At 39.2% G+C, this 18,415-nt stretch overlaps 1 protein-coding gene across 1 annotated transcript in view; it reads right to left on the reverse strand.

Moving 5' to 3' along the window:
* Positions 1-199: 199 nt before the first annotated feature.
* Positions 200-18,415, reverse strand: part of LOC121390464 (WAP four-disulfide core domain protein 1-like) — a 23,974-nt gene continuing 5,758 nt past the window's right edge. The window contains exons 2-8 of the mRNA XM_041522287.1: positions 8,016-8,217; positions 6,279-6,320; positions 4,649-4,690; positions 3,063-3,221; positions 2,200-2,326; positions 1,584-1,651; positions 200-1,054 (exon numbers count right to left, since the gene is read on the reverse strand). Of these exons, the coding sequence (XP_041378221.1) occupies positions 1,612-1,651; positions 2,200-2,326; positions 3,063-3,221; positions 4,649-4,690; positions 6,279-6,320; positions 8,016-8,217 (612 nt within the window). The 3' untranslated portion in view covers positions 200-1,054; positions 1,584-1,611. The remainder of the gene's footprint in view (positions 1,055-1,583; positions 1,652-2,199; positions 2,327-3,062; positions 3,222-4,648; positions 4,691-6,278; positions 6,321-8,015; positions 8,218-18,415) is intronic.

Below are 18,415 nucleotides of genomic sequence, written 5' to 3' on the forward strand. Positions count from 1 at the left end.
ATCAGACAGAACCAGGACCCGTGCTTGTAAAACGTTTCCTATCAGACAGAACCAGGGCCCGTGCTTTGTAAAACGTTTCCTATGTAGACATTGAACCTATTGACCCGTGCTTGTAAAACGTCTTTCCTATCAGACAGAACAAAGGCCCGTGCTTGTAAATACGTTTCCTATCAGAACAGAACCAGGACCCACACTTGTAAAACGTTTCCTATCAGACAGAACCAGGGCCCGTGCTTGTAAAACGTTTCCTATCAGACAGAACCAGGGCCCGTGCTTGTAAAACGTTTCCTATCAGACAGAACCAGGGCCCGTGCTTGTAAAACGTTTCCTATCAGACAGAACCAGGTCCCGTGCTTGTAAAACGTTTCCTATCAGACAGAACCAGGGCCCGTGCTTGTAAAACGTTTAGAGTCCAGACTCAATCTGTAATGACGTCACACGTATACAATCTGTATGGCGTTGCCATGACGTTATAGTCTCAGACTCTATTAGAGTCTATTATAAGCACCAGGCTCGTGTCTCACGACTGCTACACGAAAACCTGTGGTATATACTATCCTGTCTATCACTTGCTGTTTTATCGATAGGAGTGACCTTTGTGGCGACAGCGAGTTTCTTCCACCTATTTTCTCTCTCTCTTTCTCTCGACAGTGTCAAAATAACCAGATATTGGATTCTAAGTAGCAATAGTAACATAGTGTAAAATGCGCTGAGGTGTTTCCTTAACTCTCCTTATCTTTCTCATCACAAAGATTCGTCAAGGATAGAACATGACATCATTTAGTGAAGATGAAGTTAAAGTGAAGTAGTCAAGTGAAGTGAAGTGAAGTGGAAATGAAGTCTGTGAGATGAAGTGATGTGAAGTATCTTTATTTACACCCAGATCACCGTCACAGTACTTTCTGGATAATGACTTCTGGGATAATAATAATTGTAATTACATATACTGATATAACAAAGACAGTGATGCTGTCGTGAACTGGAAGTTACATCTGCTACGTCATCAGTATCGTCATCGTCGTCGATTTCATTACAAAGGAATGTAAATTATCACCTAAAAATAAATAAATAACAAATGAACGAGTGAATGCATAAGTGAATAAATTAATGAATGAGCAGATGAATAAATAAAACAAATAACCAAATAAATGAATGAATAAATCAATAAATCAAATGCCCAATAAATTTTTGAATAATATTGAATGACACGTTTAAACATGATGTAATGATTGGCCAATATTGTCTCTCATTCCGCTTGCCTCTCTCTCTCTCTCTCTCTCTCTCTCTCTCTCTCTCTCTCTCTCTCTCTCTCTCTCTCTCTCTCTGTGTGTGTGTGTGTCTGTATGTCTGTCTCTCTCCGTGTCTCTCTCTTTGTCTCTGTCTGTCTGTTTCCCTCCCTCTCTCTGTGTCTGTGTGTGTGTGTGTCTCTCTGTGCGTCTCTCTGTCTGTCTGTCTGTCTGTCTGTCTGTCTGTCTCTCTCTCTCTCTCTCTCAGTCTCTCTCTCTCTCTCTCTCTCTCTCTCTCTCTCTCTCTCTCTCTCTCTCTCTCTCTCTCTCTCTCTCTCTCTCACTCACTATATTTACCATATATGTTCTGAATAAGTCTCTCTTCTTACGACGTATCACACCAAAGAGATCCTTCTATACATCGGCTGCAATCACAGAAATGGAATATCTATTTAACGACACCCCAGCACCTTATTTAATCACTGAAAGGTCATTTAAAGTCGGCCAATGCGTTCGTTGCCTAGCAACCCTACACCATGTGGTCAACTGTGCAACTGCTCTAATAGATGATGTCAAACATCTATAGTTGGGAATAGTTTTTGTACTAAAAATCAATAACAAGGATGGATTGAAATAAAATTTGGAATATTTATTTCACCGATAAAATATTTTTTTTATGTTTCAAACACTGTCCCATTTATCGCCAATGGCATGACTGATAATATTGATTGTGTTACTAAACGATGAGTGCACTTTCAACTGTTATTAATAAAACAAAAATCGCAAAAATGTATTGCCCAGATTAAACAAAAACAAATTTGACAACAAACACTGTTTCATTTATCACTGATGGAATGATTGGCAGTATTAACTGCTCTATTAAAAGTTAGGTGCATTTCGAACTTTGATCCAGGCGGATGTTATTTGGTATAGTGCAACCTTAATTTGTATATGTTAAAGAAAAACAACTAACCATGTCTTCCCTTCCATCTTGATGTCTGCTCCCTCCATGACAAGCACCCCCATCTCATCCAGTGTGCAGTGGAGGGAAGGTTCCGGCGGATCCATTTCTTCAGATGGGGTGTTGTCCTTCTGTAACTCTAGTAATAAACGTGAGACCAAATATATATTGTTTATGAAAAAAAAAACCCCAAAGAAATAGATTTATGTAGCATTGTAGAAGTACATTCATATTTAACTGTGTACATTTTATCACAATATTTAAAACAATTTAATCAACAAATAATTCTTGTTGTTTATGTTTGTTTTGTTGTTTATTTTGTTTGTTTATGTTGTTTTTTGTTCGTTCGAGGGGTTTTTTCGCTATTAAATTACTTTATTTAATTGTAATATTTTATGGGCATATTTAGTTTTGTTTGTTTGTTTGTTTGGGGGTTTTGGGCTGTTTTGTTTTGTTTTGTTTTGTTGCTTGGTGCTTTTTTGCTATTAAATTACTTTATTTAATTGTAATATTTTATGGGCATATTCCAATGGCGTAGATTTATTTTATTTTTTCCCATGACACTGATATTTATTTTACAGGTATGAGTTTGCCTGTCCGTTGTTTCCTCTCTGGCTACGCCCCAGTATTTAGTTGAATGTATAATCCTTACTTAAAACCAGACAAAATGTACTGGCGGAAGTAACATGATTTTTTTTTTAATTATTTATAATATTGTTAATGTACTAATCATTTATTGTGTCTAATGTTGCATAAAATGATCACGCATTGTATCTGTAAGTTTTAGACAATGGCTGAATGACAGCTACGGCCAATAAAATTGATTGATTGATTGATTGATTGATTGACTGATTGATTATTCGCGCGCTCATTACCTTCTTCCGGTTGGGAATCGTCTGCCTCTTTGACGCAATGACCGCTGTTTGGTATCCCTTTGTCTGGACTGCCAGGGTCCTCGATGTTACAGACGTAACCATGGGGACACAGGAGGGGATCCTCGTCCTCTTCCACGGGGGACGTGCTGCACGATTCCACTGTTGGAAAAAAGAGTAATGTTTATGAACAGAGCGAAAACAAGGTCAGTGGGAAATTAAGTATTAAAATATTTCACTATAGTCCGTCCCATCCTCCTACAATTTTTTTTTTTTGGGGGGGGGGGGGGGGGGGGGGGGTTGAAAATAATTTCAGTTTGATTTGACGTAAGAAGAAAAGTAAAAGTGTTTTGAAATAACAAAAAAACCCACCCTATTTTTGTGTCCAATTTAGAAAACAATCGGCTCTGAAATAAATAGTTATTATGAAAAAAGGCGTTGACCTATCGAAAGGACTATAGGTATTTTTGAAAAATGTTATTGCTTGTTCTGGCTCCTGTGTGACATACACAGGGAGACACACATACACACACACACACAGAGAGAGAGAGAGAGAGAGAGAGAGAGAGAGAGAGAGAGAGAGAGAGAGAGAGAGAGAGAGAGAGAGAGAGAGAGAGGGGGGGGGGGGACAAAGAAGGAGAGCGAGAAACAAAGAAACGAACAATAAAAATAGAAAAACAAAGAAAGAAACCGACCGGCCTCGGTGGCGTCGTGGTTAAGCCATCGGACTACAGGCTGGTAGGTACAGGGTTCGCAGCCCGGTACCGGCTCCAACCCAGAGCGAGTTGTTAAGGGCTCAGTGGGTAGGTGTATGGCCACTACATCCTCTTCTCTCTCATTTACCAACTGACAACTAACCCACTGTCTTGTACAGACAACCCAGATAGCTGAGGTGTGTGCCCAAGATAGCACGAAAATAAGTTGAAATGAAATGAAAGAAACCGGAGAGAAGACGTAGAGACATGGGGTGTGGATTAGCCAGAAAGAGACGTACAAAGACACAGAGATACAAATGCCTGTATAAAAGAAGAAAAAACCCACCTAGGAATTAAAGATACATTCCAGTATGTGTTTCCATAATCGAACATTTTAACTATTAATTTTATGTTTTTGTTTACAGTATCAGCATATACCCAAAGTTTTTCTGGTTACCCCACTGTTTATAGTAGTTAAAATTGTAGTTTACCTCCCAAAAATAATCTGTGTCATACGAATTAACAAAAATATAATAAGAGGTTGGTTATCACTGACATTAGGACGATAAGAAGCACACTTGATGTGCAGACGTTAAAGATAATATAATTAATTGAGTTCAATCTTTAAACGAGCGGCGTTAGCTGGGAATGTGTTCTCCTTGGCAACAAGATCGGATACTTTATTTCGTTTTAGCGCTAAAAGTGTTAGTTTGTTAACTAATTATTTATCTCCAGAATAAAAAGAACCACGTGATAGGTGTCGAAGCAGTGGAGGGTTGGAGTGAGGCACCTCCCACCCATTGAAAGAAATATAAATTAACACCCCCCCCCCCCCCCCCCCCCCCCACCCACCCACCCCAGTTCCTGCACCTTCCGACGCCTATGACTACTTACGTTCATTCACGAACTCTGGTCCGTTCAGGAGCCATGATCTTCCTTTAAAAAAAAAAGGAAAAGGAAATAAAAGATACTTTGTTAATTCATTTTAACAACCTATATTGGACAAAAAAGCCCACCAACAACAATAACAATTAAAAAACCTCAACAAAAACACACCAAACATTATGTAGGGGAGAAAACGTTTCTACGTACTTCGGATGGACTTCGTGTCAAAGTTATCTCTCTTGAGTGTCATTTACCGTAGTTTATTTTCCAGATTGCATTTAAAAACAACAACAAAAAACACACAAAAAACCCACCAACACCCAGCGTTCATTTATCAAGTTGGATTAAATTCAAACATATATAATCTAAGATTATCAGCTGAACAATAACCTAGCTAAAATAAAAACGCAAGGAACCTTTGTCAAACAGCACTTCAGCACAATGTTTAATGAGTTTAAGCTTAATAGCAATGAATAGATTCGAACTACGCACCTGGTAGATGTACACCCAATTAGGAAACAAGCACGCTGTTCTGGACACACACCTTAACCATCTGGGCTGTCTGACCAGCAGGGGCGGATTCAGGTAACGTTTTGCGGGGAGAAAACCAACGAGGAAAAGTTAAACGACACCACTAGAGCACATTGATTTATTTATCATCGGCTATTGCATGTCAAACATTTGGTAATTCTGACATATTGTCTTAGACAGAAAACCCGCTACATTTTTTCCATTAGCAGCAAGGCATCTTTTATATGCACCATCCCACAGACAAAATAGCACATACCACAGCCTTTTTGATATGCCAGTCGTGGTGCACTGGCTGGAACGAGAAATAGCCCAATGGGCCCCCTGACGGTGATCGATCCCAGACGGACCGCACATCAAGCGAGCGCTTTACCTCTGGGCTACGTTCCGCCCCTAACGTGAAAACGGTACCTGAACTAACTCGTCAAAAGGACCAGCCTCGGTAGTGTAGTGGTTATGCCATCGGACTTCTGGCAGGTAGGTACTGGGTTCGTATCCCACCTGAGGCAATGGAGGATTTTTCATGCTAGTACCGGCTCCAACCCAGAGCGAGTGCACCGCTAGGTTCAATGGTAAATTTACCCACTTCACGATTATGGGTGTGTCTCCCGAGTGTATGACCCCACATGGGGGGATGATTACCCGGTATGCACTGCAGGTTCCGTGTACCCCGGGCTCGGGTGATACCGAGATAGCTCAACTGACAGCAAGCGTGGAGCACGGACCTGTCAAGTAGTCCCATACCAAAATGGAAATACTGCGGCTTCACCATTCATCTCATCATCATCCATGTTTGTAATGTCCAAAATACAAAAAAAGTCTTTGTCTCTGTGTTAAATGTTAAACTCGTCAAAAGAAAAAAAAACTAATAATAATAATAAAAGAAAAAAGGGGGCACTTGAATATTTGAGTGCTGGACGGGTCGTCGGTTCCTCTCCCATCTTAGCGACAGAGAAGTTGGAGTAGTGACCTTACACCTCCCCCAGTGACACGTTAAAATTGGCTCTAGGTAGGAGAAAGTATCAGGATACGAACCTAATACCTACCAGGCTTAAGTCCGATAGCTTAACCACGACACCACCAAAGTCGTTCGTAAACTGTTATTAATTACCTGAACTTAGTCGACTTGTTGGCTGTTTCAACCAATCAAAATCTGCAATACAAAGAAGCGAAACAGTAAGCTCCAATCACATTCGTTCATTTAAATTAAGGAAATATATTTTTTTTTAAACCCAATCACAATAAGGGACCGTCCATAATTTTCAACATTTTCACGAGCGTAAAAACCGTACGCTTTTGACACCCCCCCCCCCCCCCCTAAAGAGTGTACATCCCAAAATGAAAAATGTTTATGGACATTTTTTTTTTTTTTTTTTAAATGTACGCTGGCCCCGTAACCCCCCCCCCCCCCCCCCCCCCCCCCCCCCCCCGCGTACGGTTTGTACGCTCGTGAAAATGTTGAAAATTATGGACGGCCCCTAAGTCATATGGGTATATTGAAAATAATACGCACGAATCACGGTCGACATTAATGAAAACGCCCATAATTAACAGAAATAAAAGTATGCAACATACTTGGAAAACAAATGAAAGAAGAAAATGAACTAAATAGCCTGAAAAGTTTTAATCGCAGCATTAGACGCAAATTCCATATGTCCGTTATCCGTACGCATACGAATTGCGTATAAATGGAATTTGCGCCTAATTCATAATGCATAGATTGACCGATTACGCAGACACATACGCGCACCCGAACAAAGACACATAAATGCAATCTATTCAACCTATCTGCATAGAAAGTGACTGTTACGGATTACGCATGGCGGATGACTAAATGCGGATTACGGATTACGCATTTCGGATTACGGATTACTAATTGCGGATTACGCATTACTAAATGCGTATTATGGATTACGCATTGCGGATTATGTATACATTAGACGGACACAGATTACGGACAAATTGATTTTGCGTCTTCGTGATGAAAACATTTTACTGCATTAAAAAATTCAAAAGAATTGGGCACAAGTTTGCTAACTTACTAGACAATTTAAGAAAATGTGTCTGGAGTGTAATTATTTTTTTGCTAGATACTGCAACTGACTATATTAAAGTTTGTTTTGTTTAACGACACCACTAGAACGCATTTATTTATAGATCATCGGATATTGGATGTCAAACACTTGGTATGTTTGACATATCGTCTTAGAGTGGAAACTCGCTACATTTTTCTAATAGTAGCAAGAGATCTTTTGATAGACAGACAGACAGACAGACAGATAGTTTATTAATGTCTCACCTCATTACAACAAAATAAAAATACAACATATACACACAATCAATAAAAGTAATAAAATTGTAATGAGCCACTCTATACTGAGTTACGAGAGACTATTGAATAAAAACATCTAAAGAAGACAAAAAAAGAAACAAATACACAGCTAAAACAATTGCAGCACAAATAAAACAATAAGATATATACACGAATCATTTCAGTGTATAAAAGGGATTTTCTATGTTTAAGAATAAAATAGCAGGTTTTGGCAGATAAAATACATATATCGGGACACGACAAGATAAAACACACTTTTTGGATGTCGGTGCAGTGATCAAAATTTAAAAGTAATGTACAGTAAGCGAGTGCTTCTAATCTAATATTTACATATAACGGACATTCAAGTAAAACGTGATATGCACCGTCCCACAGAAATGATAGCACATACCGCGGCCTTTAATATATCAGTCGTGGTGCACTGGCTGGACTGAGAGGAAATTTAAGAAAATATGTCTCAGTGTAATTATGTTTGGCTAGATACTGTAACTGACTATATTAAAGAAACCACCTTACATGCTGGGGTGCCAACTTCGGGTAGACAGGTATAGGTACAGCCATTGTAACAGCACTTCCTTGACTGGCGCTCACACTCCCTGTCAGAGTTACACACCTTCACGTGGCAGCTACCAGGTGGCAGCACTTCAGGTACAGGTGGACACATATCAGTCACGCTGCCTGGACCGGAAGGGGCGTCCCCCATGTAGTCATAGTCAATCTGATAAACAAAACCAAAAACTAATTAAGTTATCATAGGCGTCGGACGATTCCAGCAGCAATAATTAATGCGCTTTCCTTTTCACGGAGCTTGGGGGGAGGGTGTTGACCCCTATCCACCTACTCCCCCCTCCCAAACCTCGATTTCGATGTCTATGGATATCTGAAGGATACAACAGGAAGAAAAAAACAACAACAAAAAAACCCCAACCCCAAAGCAATAATACTACCTCCACAAACCTAAAACACAAAGTATTTTAAAGCAACATACCCTAGTTTTCGAGGTACGTATCTCTCTCCAGAAATGTGTCATTACATGACAAAGTGAGATATTGCAAATGCAATAAAACAAAAATACACTAGTATCAAATGGAGTATGAGACCTTAAGATCCCAACTGGAATCTCTCCTGGTTTTGTCACCTATTAAGTAAAATTAATTGCATATGGCATATGATATTACGTGTATTTTATAAGAAGACCAGCCAAAACATTCGTCTGAACAAATACAACTGAAAAAGGTTTGAGTTGTATTGTGAAAGCCATTAAAATATGAGATTGAAAGTCAGTCTTGTTCGACACTTGAGGGAGAAGAGGGGGAAGGACTATTATGACTGCTTATAAAGTTTCCGGCCTCGGTGGCGTCGTGGTTAGGCCATCGGTCTATAGGCTGGTAGGTACTGGGTTCGGATCCCAGTCGAGGCATGGGATTTTTAATCCAGATACCGACTCCAAACCCTGAGTGAGTGCTCCGCAAGGATCAATGGGTAGGTGTAAACCACTTGCACCGACCAGTGATCCCTAAGTGGTTCAACAAAGGCCATGGTTTGTGCTATCCTGCCTGTGGGAAGCGCAAATAATGTCGTAAAAGAGTAGCCTATGTGGCGACAGCGGGTTTCCTCTAAAAAAAAAAAAAAAACCCAGTGTCAGAATGACCATATGTTTGACGTCTAATAGCCGATGATAAGATAAAAAAATCAATGTGCTCTAGTGGCGTCATTAAATAAAACAAACTTTACTTTGCTTATAAAGTTTATTTAAAAATTGTTTTGTTTAACGACACAACTAGAACACATTGATTTATTAATCACCAGCTATTGGATGTCAAATATTTGGTAATTTTGACATATAATCTTAGAGATGAAACCTGCTTCATTTTTCCATTAGTAGCTAGGGATCATTTATATGCACTATCCCACAGACAGGATAACACGTACCACAGCCTTTGATATACCAGTCGTGGTGCAACGAGAGATAGCCCTGTGATGGGCCCACCGACGGGGATCGATCCCAACACCGAGCGCGAATAAAGCGAGCGTTCTACCACTGGGCTACGTCCCGCCCCAACTGCTTATAAAATCAAAGACTCTCTCTTAACCACTGAATTTGCGCGAGTGTTTTATTCGTGCAAAATTGAACATGCACTGGCGGTTCCACGGAATTTGGTAAAAGACGCTCTTTGTTGCATGGCCGACTATTTTTACATTGTAAATGTGCAGGATATTACACCTTAATCCGTTTGGAGTTACACTGGGCTATTTCTCGTTCCAGTCAGTGCTCCATGACTGGTATAACAAAGGCCGTGGTATGTACTATCATGTCTGTGGAATGGTGCATATAAAAAATTCCTTGCTGCTAATCAAAAAGCGGAACCAATGAAGTGGCGACAGCGGGTTTCCTCTTTCAATATCTGTGTGGTCCTAAACCATATGTCTGACGCCATATAACGGTAAATAAAATGTGTTGAGTGGCGTCGTTAAATGAAACATTTCCTTCCTTCCGTTTGAATTTTTTTTTTTTTTATATATATAATGTATTGTGTTCACACCGTTGTTACACAAACAGCATACATGCTCCCAATGTTTTCGATATAAACAATTTATATTTTCACGCAGTGACCCTAAACTTCGTTTTTATAGGTTTTTCTTTTTATTATTCCAGAAACGGCGCACTTCTGACTCCCCCAACAGACGAAATGTTCCTGTTAGTTGTTGAAGTAAATAATAACTTGTTGATTCTGACGAAAATACAACCGAGAAAAAAACTCTTACTGTTCGGAGAATGTTGTTATAGTGTAATAGTATTGTCGCTATTCCGGTCGGCGTTTACATTAGCAGCCTTTTGGCAGATCATTATCGCCAGTCGGAAAATATTACGTTTGCCAGTACATGCAATTCGGTGTGAAACAGATGTCAGCGTCAAGAGCTCAGCACTAAATGGTGTTTTCCAATAAACCACTTCAAGCTGTTAATCCGATCACATTGTAGATCCGGCTAAATTTATACCTGTGAAAATCTATACTCCCGTCGCTTCTTTTCGTTTTTATGGCTTTTTTTTCTTCTTCTTCATTTCCTTTTTTGCCCCACACGAGTCTTGCTGTTAAGTGATTTCACATATTTCTGTTACATTAACCAACTTGTTGAGAAATGAATTTTGTTGTGAAGTAATCTCAAGTAAGGTTGGGACGTAGGCCCAGTGGTAAAGCGCTCGCTTCATGCGCGGTCGGTTTGGGATCGATCGCCGTCAGTGGGCCCATTGTGCTATTTCTCGCTCCATCAAAGGCCGTGGCATGTGCTATCCTGTCTATGGAGTAGTGCATATAAAAGATCCCTTGCTGCCAATCGAAAACAGTAGCCCATGAAGTATCCAGTTATCTACAAATTGTTCCGGCCGAATCAAAATTTACCGGACCAAACATGATTGAATCAAACTATTTTAAAAGACGTGGTTATTATATAATATACCGGCCTCAGTGGCGTCGTGGTTAGGCAATGGGTCTACAGGCTGGTACGTGCTGGGTTCGGATCCCAGTCGAGGCATGGGATTTTTAATCCAGATACCGACTTCAAACCCTGAGTGAGTGCTCCTCAAGGCTCAATGGATAGGTGCAAACCACTTGTACCGACCAGTGATCCATAACTGGTTCAACAAAGGTCATGGTTTGTGCTATCCTGCCTGTGGGAAGCGCAAATAAAAGATCCCTTGCTGCCTGTCGTAAAAGAGTAACCTATGTGGCGTCAGCGGGTTTCCTCTAAAAAAAAACAGTGTCAGAATGATCATATGTTTGAAAAAAAAGGTAAAGTTTGTTTTATTTAACGACGCCACTAGAGCACATTGATTTTTTTTTTATCTTATCATCGGCTATTGGACGTCAAATATATGGTCATTCTGACACTATTTTTAGAGGAAACCCTAACCACGACGCCACCGAGGCCGGTAATCATATGTTTGACGTCCAATAGCCGATGATAAGATAAAAAAATCAATGTGCTCTAGTGGCGTCGTTAAATAAAACAAACTTTACTTCTTTTTTATTATATATTGACCGGCAAAACCCGATCGGAACGGTAGTATTTCGACCCCTGATTATGTTTATACCTATCTTAATTTCGGTGATCATATCACCTTAGGCATGAATGAATGAATGAATGAATGAATGAATGAATGCTTAACGACACCCCAGCACAAAAATACACATCGGCTATTGAGTGTTATATTACCTTGGGCAGTTATATTTTACTTAGGCAGAAGGAAATGTATTAACGACGCACTCAACACATTTTATTTAGGGTTATATGGCGTCGGACATAAGATTAAGGACCACACAGATATTGAGAGAGGAAACCCGCTGTCGCCACTTCATGAACTACTCTTTTCGATTAGCAACAAGGGAATCTTTTATATGCACCATCCCACAGACAGGATAGCACATACCACGGCGTTTGATATACCAGTCGAGGTGCACTGGCTGGAACGAGAAATAGCCCAATGGGCCCACCGACTCTACATAGGCATGCAATACGTATTTGATATGGCCGTGAGGTGGTTCGATGGCTGGAAGTTCGCTATTACTTTTGATTGACTTTGACAGGCCTTAGTTTTTAAATATTATAGCTGGTTCTAATAACTGAGATCAGATATTACTTTGATTATTTTGTTTTTGTTGTTGTTGTTGTTTACACTGTCCATTTTTGTACATCCGAAGTGTTTCTAGTCATTCTGGTGTTTCTAATACAACGAAATAAGTTTTTCATATTTTTTAAAACCGTCGTACCTCTGAAAAGTAACGGTTATCAATACAAGCTAGAGAATGTTTTTTTTGATAAATTTGTTTCCTCTCTTTTTACGATCCACAGTGATCAACTTGATTAATTGTAATTACACGTATCTTTCATTTTAACTGCATCATGGTGCTCTATATCCAGTTATGGTCCAATCACGTTGCCCTGGGCACACACCTCAATGGTTTGTCCAGAACATGGGTGTAAGTGATTAGTGAGAGAGAAGTCGGTGTAGTGGTCTTAAAATCCCCTAAATGATCCGTTAAAACTGGTAATTAGCAAGTATTTGACATCCAATAGCCGATAATTAATTAATCAATGTCGTGAAACAAAACAAACATTAACTTTGATACGACATTTCATTTCAACTTGTTTTCGTGCTTATATCCATTTAAGGTTCAAGTACGCTCTCCTGGGTACACACCTCATTAATCTGGGCTGTCTGTCCAGGATAGTGGGTTAATTGTGAGAGAGAAGAGGGTGTAGTGGCCTTACGCCTACCCAATGAGTCGTTAAAACTCGCTCTGGGTGGGAGCCGGTACCGGGCTGCGAACCCTGTACCTACCAGCCTTACGTCCGATGGCTTAACCACGACACCGCCGAAGAATCTCCTGAAATGTTTTGTAACTGAGTTAATGTCACAGAGATCATTCAAGAAAGTCTGCCGCAAAATGAATCTTCGCGACGTGTTAATATATATTTATATACCACAAAAAAATCGATCCAGAAGATCCAGAATCATAATGGAATTGTGTACAATTGCTGAGTTATAATTTTTAAATATTATATCAATACCAATTCATACCTTCTAGTTACATACATTTGAATTTGTTAAAAACAATACATTACTCAATTTAGTTAATTTAATGTCTCAACCGTTTAAAATAAGGATGTTTTTGTTGTAATTAATAATGTTTTGAGAATCTGATATCGGTAATTATTTCCATTGATCTTTAATTTCTCGCGTTTCTTTTGCTAGTCAGTATACATGAGCTTGATTAACGACTGTATTTAAAGGATATAAAAGAATGGACTGTCACTTGAAACTTGGAAATTTATTCAATACACACAGGCCTTAAACGACTGCATAATATTATGAGGAATTGTTTTGCAATCGATATTTAAAATGGTAAGAAGACAAAAACAAAAAAAACAGCTGAATTTCTGCGTAAAATAAATCTATATACAAATATGATTCAAAATAATGTAATACATACGGAAACAAAATAATTTGGACTGTCTGTTTTAAAGGGACTGTCCATAGTTTGTAGCCATTAAAACAAGCTTTCGACTAACACTATTTTTAATAACAAAAATTAAATATTAAATACATTTTTTTGATCTATAAAAGATAAGATAAAGATAAAATGTATTGCATTTAAACATTCCACATGGGAACCGAGTGCACAAAATAACATCAAAAAGTTGCAATATCAACAAACAATTAATGACTATAGTTTTATATACATATACATGTATGTCACTACTACAATCTATTCATTATATTGGAAAACCAACTTGCAAATAACACCTATTGTGACGGAACATGCTCTTAATTTTGTTTTCGCCTGTGGCGATATTAATTGTGCTAGAGGGCCGTGTGCAGTTTCATTGCACTTAGCCCAGGTGGGCAACTTGTTACGTAATACTTATGCGCGACGGTCCTCGAGCTGTACTTTCTAATACACACCCAGCCAGGTGCGGAGGCCATGTGGCGAGTAGTTACATAATACCTCCGCGAGTGCGGTTTTTACAACCGTGATTTGGCGACGATGGCGACAGCCAGTCTGACGATCAGAGAAAAATATACCGACTCTGGAAGAGGTGGAATATCAGATGATAGGTGTGGTACCGCGTTGTACCCCCAGGCGATATTCGCTGTCTCTGAGAGTTTTGAATAAATAGCTAGGGTTTAGAGATATCGAGGAGAACCATAGGAAGGTATCCCGGGGGAACGTTGTCCGTCCGGACTTTGGTAAATATATTATTTCTGCTCTGTTGTATAACCTTGATGTGATTGATGTGACTTTAAATATTTTAATACTGTATTATACCAATATTCTTTAGACAGTGTCTTCGGTCATCTGACGAAGTAAATCGTAGACTTATTGTTCTAACATTATACGAGTATTTGGTAATATAAAGTTTAGCCAGTCATCCTAGAGTACCTAGGTAAACTGTAGGTTATTGTCTTTATTGTGATAGGTACCAGTATTAATTCTGTATTACAAGGTTATTGAATGAGTAGTTAGGGTTAATTAAAAATTAACCAGTTAGGAATAGTGTTGTAATTCCTTTATTAATTAAGTTCCCCTGGAAGCGTTTCTCCATTATTACACGTGTGTGTGTTAGCGTTTCTCAATTATCACACGTGTGGGTGTTGTGTCACGGTGAAGTGATCAGCACATTGTGTAAACTAGACACCTAGAGATTAACTAATTAAGTGATCAGTTCTGGGTTGTTATTATTTGTTGTTATTAATTAACTACTGCGGCAGTACATTTGTCAGCGTAGGTTAATACAGATTCCAAAGTGTATTGTGTTTTTGTTGTGTTTTCTAGTGAACTAAACGTGCTATAATAATATATACTTTATATAAGATCGTATCTCTGATCATACCTAGACGAGCCATACTAGGGTTTAACCGCCCGTTACAGAGAGATCTAATAGATATACAGTTAGGAGAGATATTTTGATAACCGTGTTTCATCCAGTTACGGATATTGTAGAATCCCCGTGACACCTATGCTGACTGGGTCCTGATTTTTTCCGTACATGTTATATGTTAGATTTTTATTATTTGAAAATGTGTTAAAATGATCGCAAACTGAGGATAGTTCCTTTAAGTTAAATAATCAAACTGTGTTAGAGACTGCAGCTTTAAAACTAAATGGCTGATTATGGGGGTAACTGTACTGCCGTTGATAACGAAACAACCGAAATATTCACAAAATAAACTGTGTCATAAATTGAACAGACTACGTATAAATTCCGAGAAAAGCCGAAAACCATAACCGAACGCCACAAATACCTTCTGCTATGCTAATTAAGTAGGAAATTTACTATTAACAGATGACCTCCTGCGGCGCAAGAATTCTAAAGATACCTCTTATCCGATTGGTTTGACACGTAACGGTAGCCAGGTCACTGAAAGTAGTGCCACGGGTCAACCAAACCGCTGGGCGTGCAGACCTCACAGTGATCCGAATAAACGTATGGAGATAAAAATCGTCTACGGTGATAACAAAGGAATCCCGTACATTTCTTTAAATAGATATAATACACTACATCAGTCTTCGCCTTAGTATTTCTAACAAAACTGAACACAACTACATTTCAGGGCCCCGTTCCACGAAGCGATCTTAGTCCTAAGATTACCGTAGGCGCATAGCTACCCTATGCACTTAAGTTGATCTTAGGGCTAAGATCGCTTCGTGGAACGAGGCCCAGGAACGGTAATAAATAAATAAATGGTGTTGTTGTTGAAGGTATATGTGCTGGGTGTAGGGGTGTGGGTTCATTAAGTAATGATACTCATGACTCTTAAAGGGGCATTCCTGACTTTACAGACATTTAAACAGTCGTTGAAGATATCCAGTAATAATTAATACTTAAAGAGGAATAGGCAGGCCGTACAGTAGTAGTGTGTTTGTGACGTAAAGGGGGAATAACTGGTTTGTAAATCAGAATTTAAATTCACGTGTTAAAGATAAACAGAGGTTACAGTTTTAAAAGTCATCATGTTGATACAAGACACAAGATACAATTTATTGCATTTAAACATTCTACATGGGAACAGAGTGCACAAAATAACATCAAAAAGTTGCAATATCAATGATGATAAGTGTATTGCTATTTTCACGTGTCCAATAAGGTTATTGTAAGCATGCTGTTCCAGATATGGATTGTTTGTTTTGTTTAACGACACCACTAGAGCACATTGATTTATTAATCATCAGCTATTGAATGTCAAACATTTGGTAATTTTGACATATAGTCTTAGAGTGAAAATCTACTACATTTTTCCATTAGTAGCAAGGAATCTTTTATATGCACCCTGCCCCGGATACAGATGTTGAATGTATACCTGCAATAAAATGTATCTTATTTAATATTGTCTGTAGTGATTGCGACATTATGGTCGTGATGCACTGGTTAGAACGGGAAAAAACAGTCAGACAATGGTTCCACTGAGGTGGTTCGATGCTCTGACGCAAGCACCTCAGACGAGCGCTCTAACTAATGCACTATATCCAGTAACAGGAGAGAAACAATTAATAATTAATGTGGCCATATCCACTGAAGACTGTAGCACGTCCATTCAAGGGAGAACCCAGGAAGTATTTTAGGGAGGTGATCTAGCGTAAAAGGGCACATAAACATAAACCTGAAAAGGGCATCCAAGATCCAATAAAACTTTGGCATCCGTGAAATGAAAATTGTAAAAGGGGGACACTTAAATCTTCATGGGGGCAGGCACTACCCTTTAGTTCTGCCCTTGCCATCCTAGGCACAAGAACGTTTGTTTATTTTTATTTCCTCCTATCCCTTCCCCTTCCTCCCTCTCCCACCCTATACATACTGTCTCAACCACATTTTGATCTATAGATCACGGAGCGAGCAGAAAGCTACATACATTGATGTTTTGGAATGTTCACCTGTTGCGTCGCGTAATAATACATCACCGGGATGAAACATAAAAGTAGACTGATACCGGCGGCTAATGAAGATGTCGGGGAGTCGATCTGTCTAGCAGCGTAACCTGACCAGATCTAAAGTTACTGAGTTAAAGAGATCCAGCCTTCCGTGGTACAGTAATTACACGAGATCGTCATTGAAACTTGGGGATGCTGCCTTCAAATCCAAATAACGGCTCCAACACAGAGTGTTGAAGAAACTTCCCGCCAAAGGTCCACTTGTGTATCAAAGAGATAGCCCTGAGTCTGCTGCCATGCCACTAATAAAAGTTTAACAACTTAAATTACATACCCCCGGTACTAAATATAAAGTTTGTTTCTTTTAACGACACCATTAGAGCACATTGATTATAGTTTTATATAATTATTGGCTATTGGATGTCAAGCATTTGGTAATTTTGAAATATAGTCTTAGAGAGGAAACCCGCTACATTTTCCCATTAGTAGCAAGGGATCTTTTATATGCACCATCCCACATGCAGGACAACATACCACGGCCTTTGATACACCAGTCGTGGTGCACTTGCTGGAACGAGAAATAGTCCAAACCGACTGCGCATCAAGCGAGCGCTTTACAACTGTGATACGCCCCCCCCCCCCCCCCCGCACTAAATATAGTTTCTTGTTTAGAATATCAGTCTGTGTATTCAATGTGGGTTTGTTGTTTTTACCCGTCATAATGTTGTAAATAGCCCAAAAGTGATTTGGTCTCTCAATAATGTCGTACGTACGATTTTTTTAATAATTATTTTTTTTGAATATAGATAAATTTGACCTAGTACAAGTATTAAAGCGCTCGTTTGATGCGCGGTCAGTGTGGGATCGATCCCCGTCGGTGGACCCATGGGGCTATTTCTAGTTCCAGCCAGTGCACCACGACTGGTATATCAAAGGCCGTGGTATGTGCTATCCTATCTGTGAGAAGTGTATATAAAAGATCCCTTCCTTGCTGCATTAGGAAAGATGTAGCGGGTTTCCTCTGATGACTACGAGTCAGAATTTCTATATGTTTGACATCCAACAGCCGATGATTGATTAATCAATGTGCTCTAGTGGTGTCGTTAAACAAAACAAACCGTGGAACGATCAGCACATTCATTTAATATACAAGCACTGATAATTTATGCAGAAAAATGTATTTAATATGCAATTGTAATATCTATTAGTCAGTAATAAACTCGGGTCAGTCCTTTTAAAATATGCCGCACCAACAACCGCGAATATAGAAAACGGCCCTAACCATATACTATGTCTGACTATATATTTGTTTGTTTTGTTTAACGACACCACTAGTGCACATTGATTAATTAATCTTCGTCTATTGGATGCCAAATATTTGGTAATTTTGACATATAGTGTTAGGGAGGACACCTACTACATTTTTTCATTAGTAGCAAGGGATCTTTTACATACACCATCCCACAGACATTATAACACATACCA

Source organism: Gigantopelta aegis, chromosome 15 (assembly GCF_016097555.1).
Source record: "Gigantopelta aegis isolate Gae_Host chromosome 15, Gae_host_genome, whole genome shotgun sequence".
Taxonomy (NCBI): Eukaryota; Metazoa; Mollusca; class Gastropoda; order Neomphalida; family Peltospiridae; genus Gigantopelta; species Gigantopelta aegis.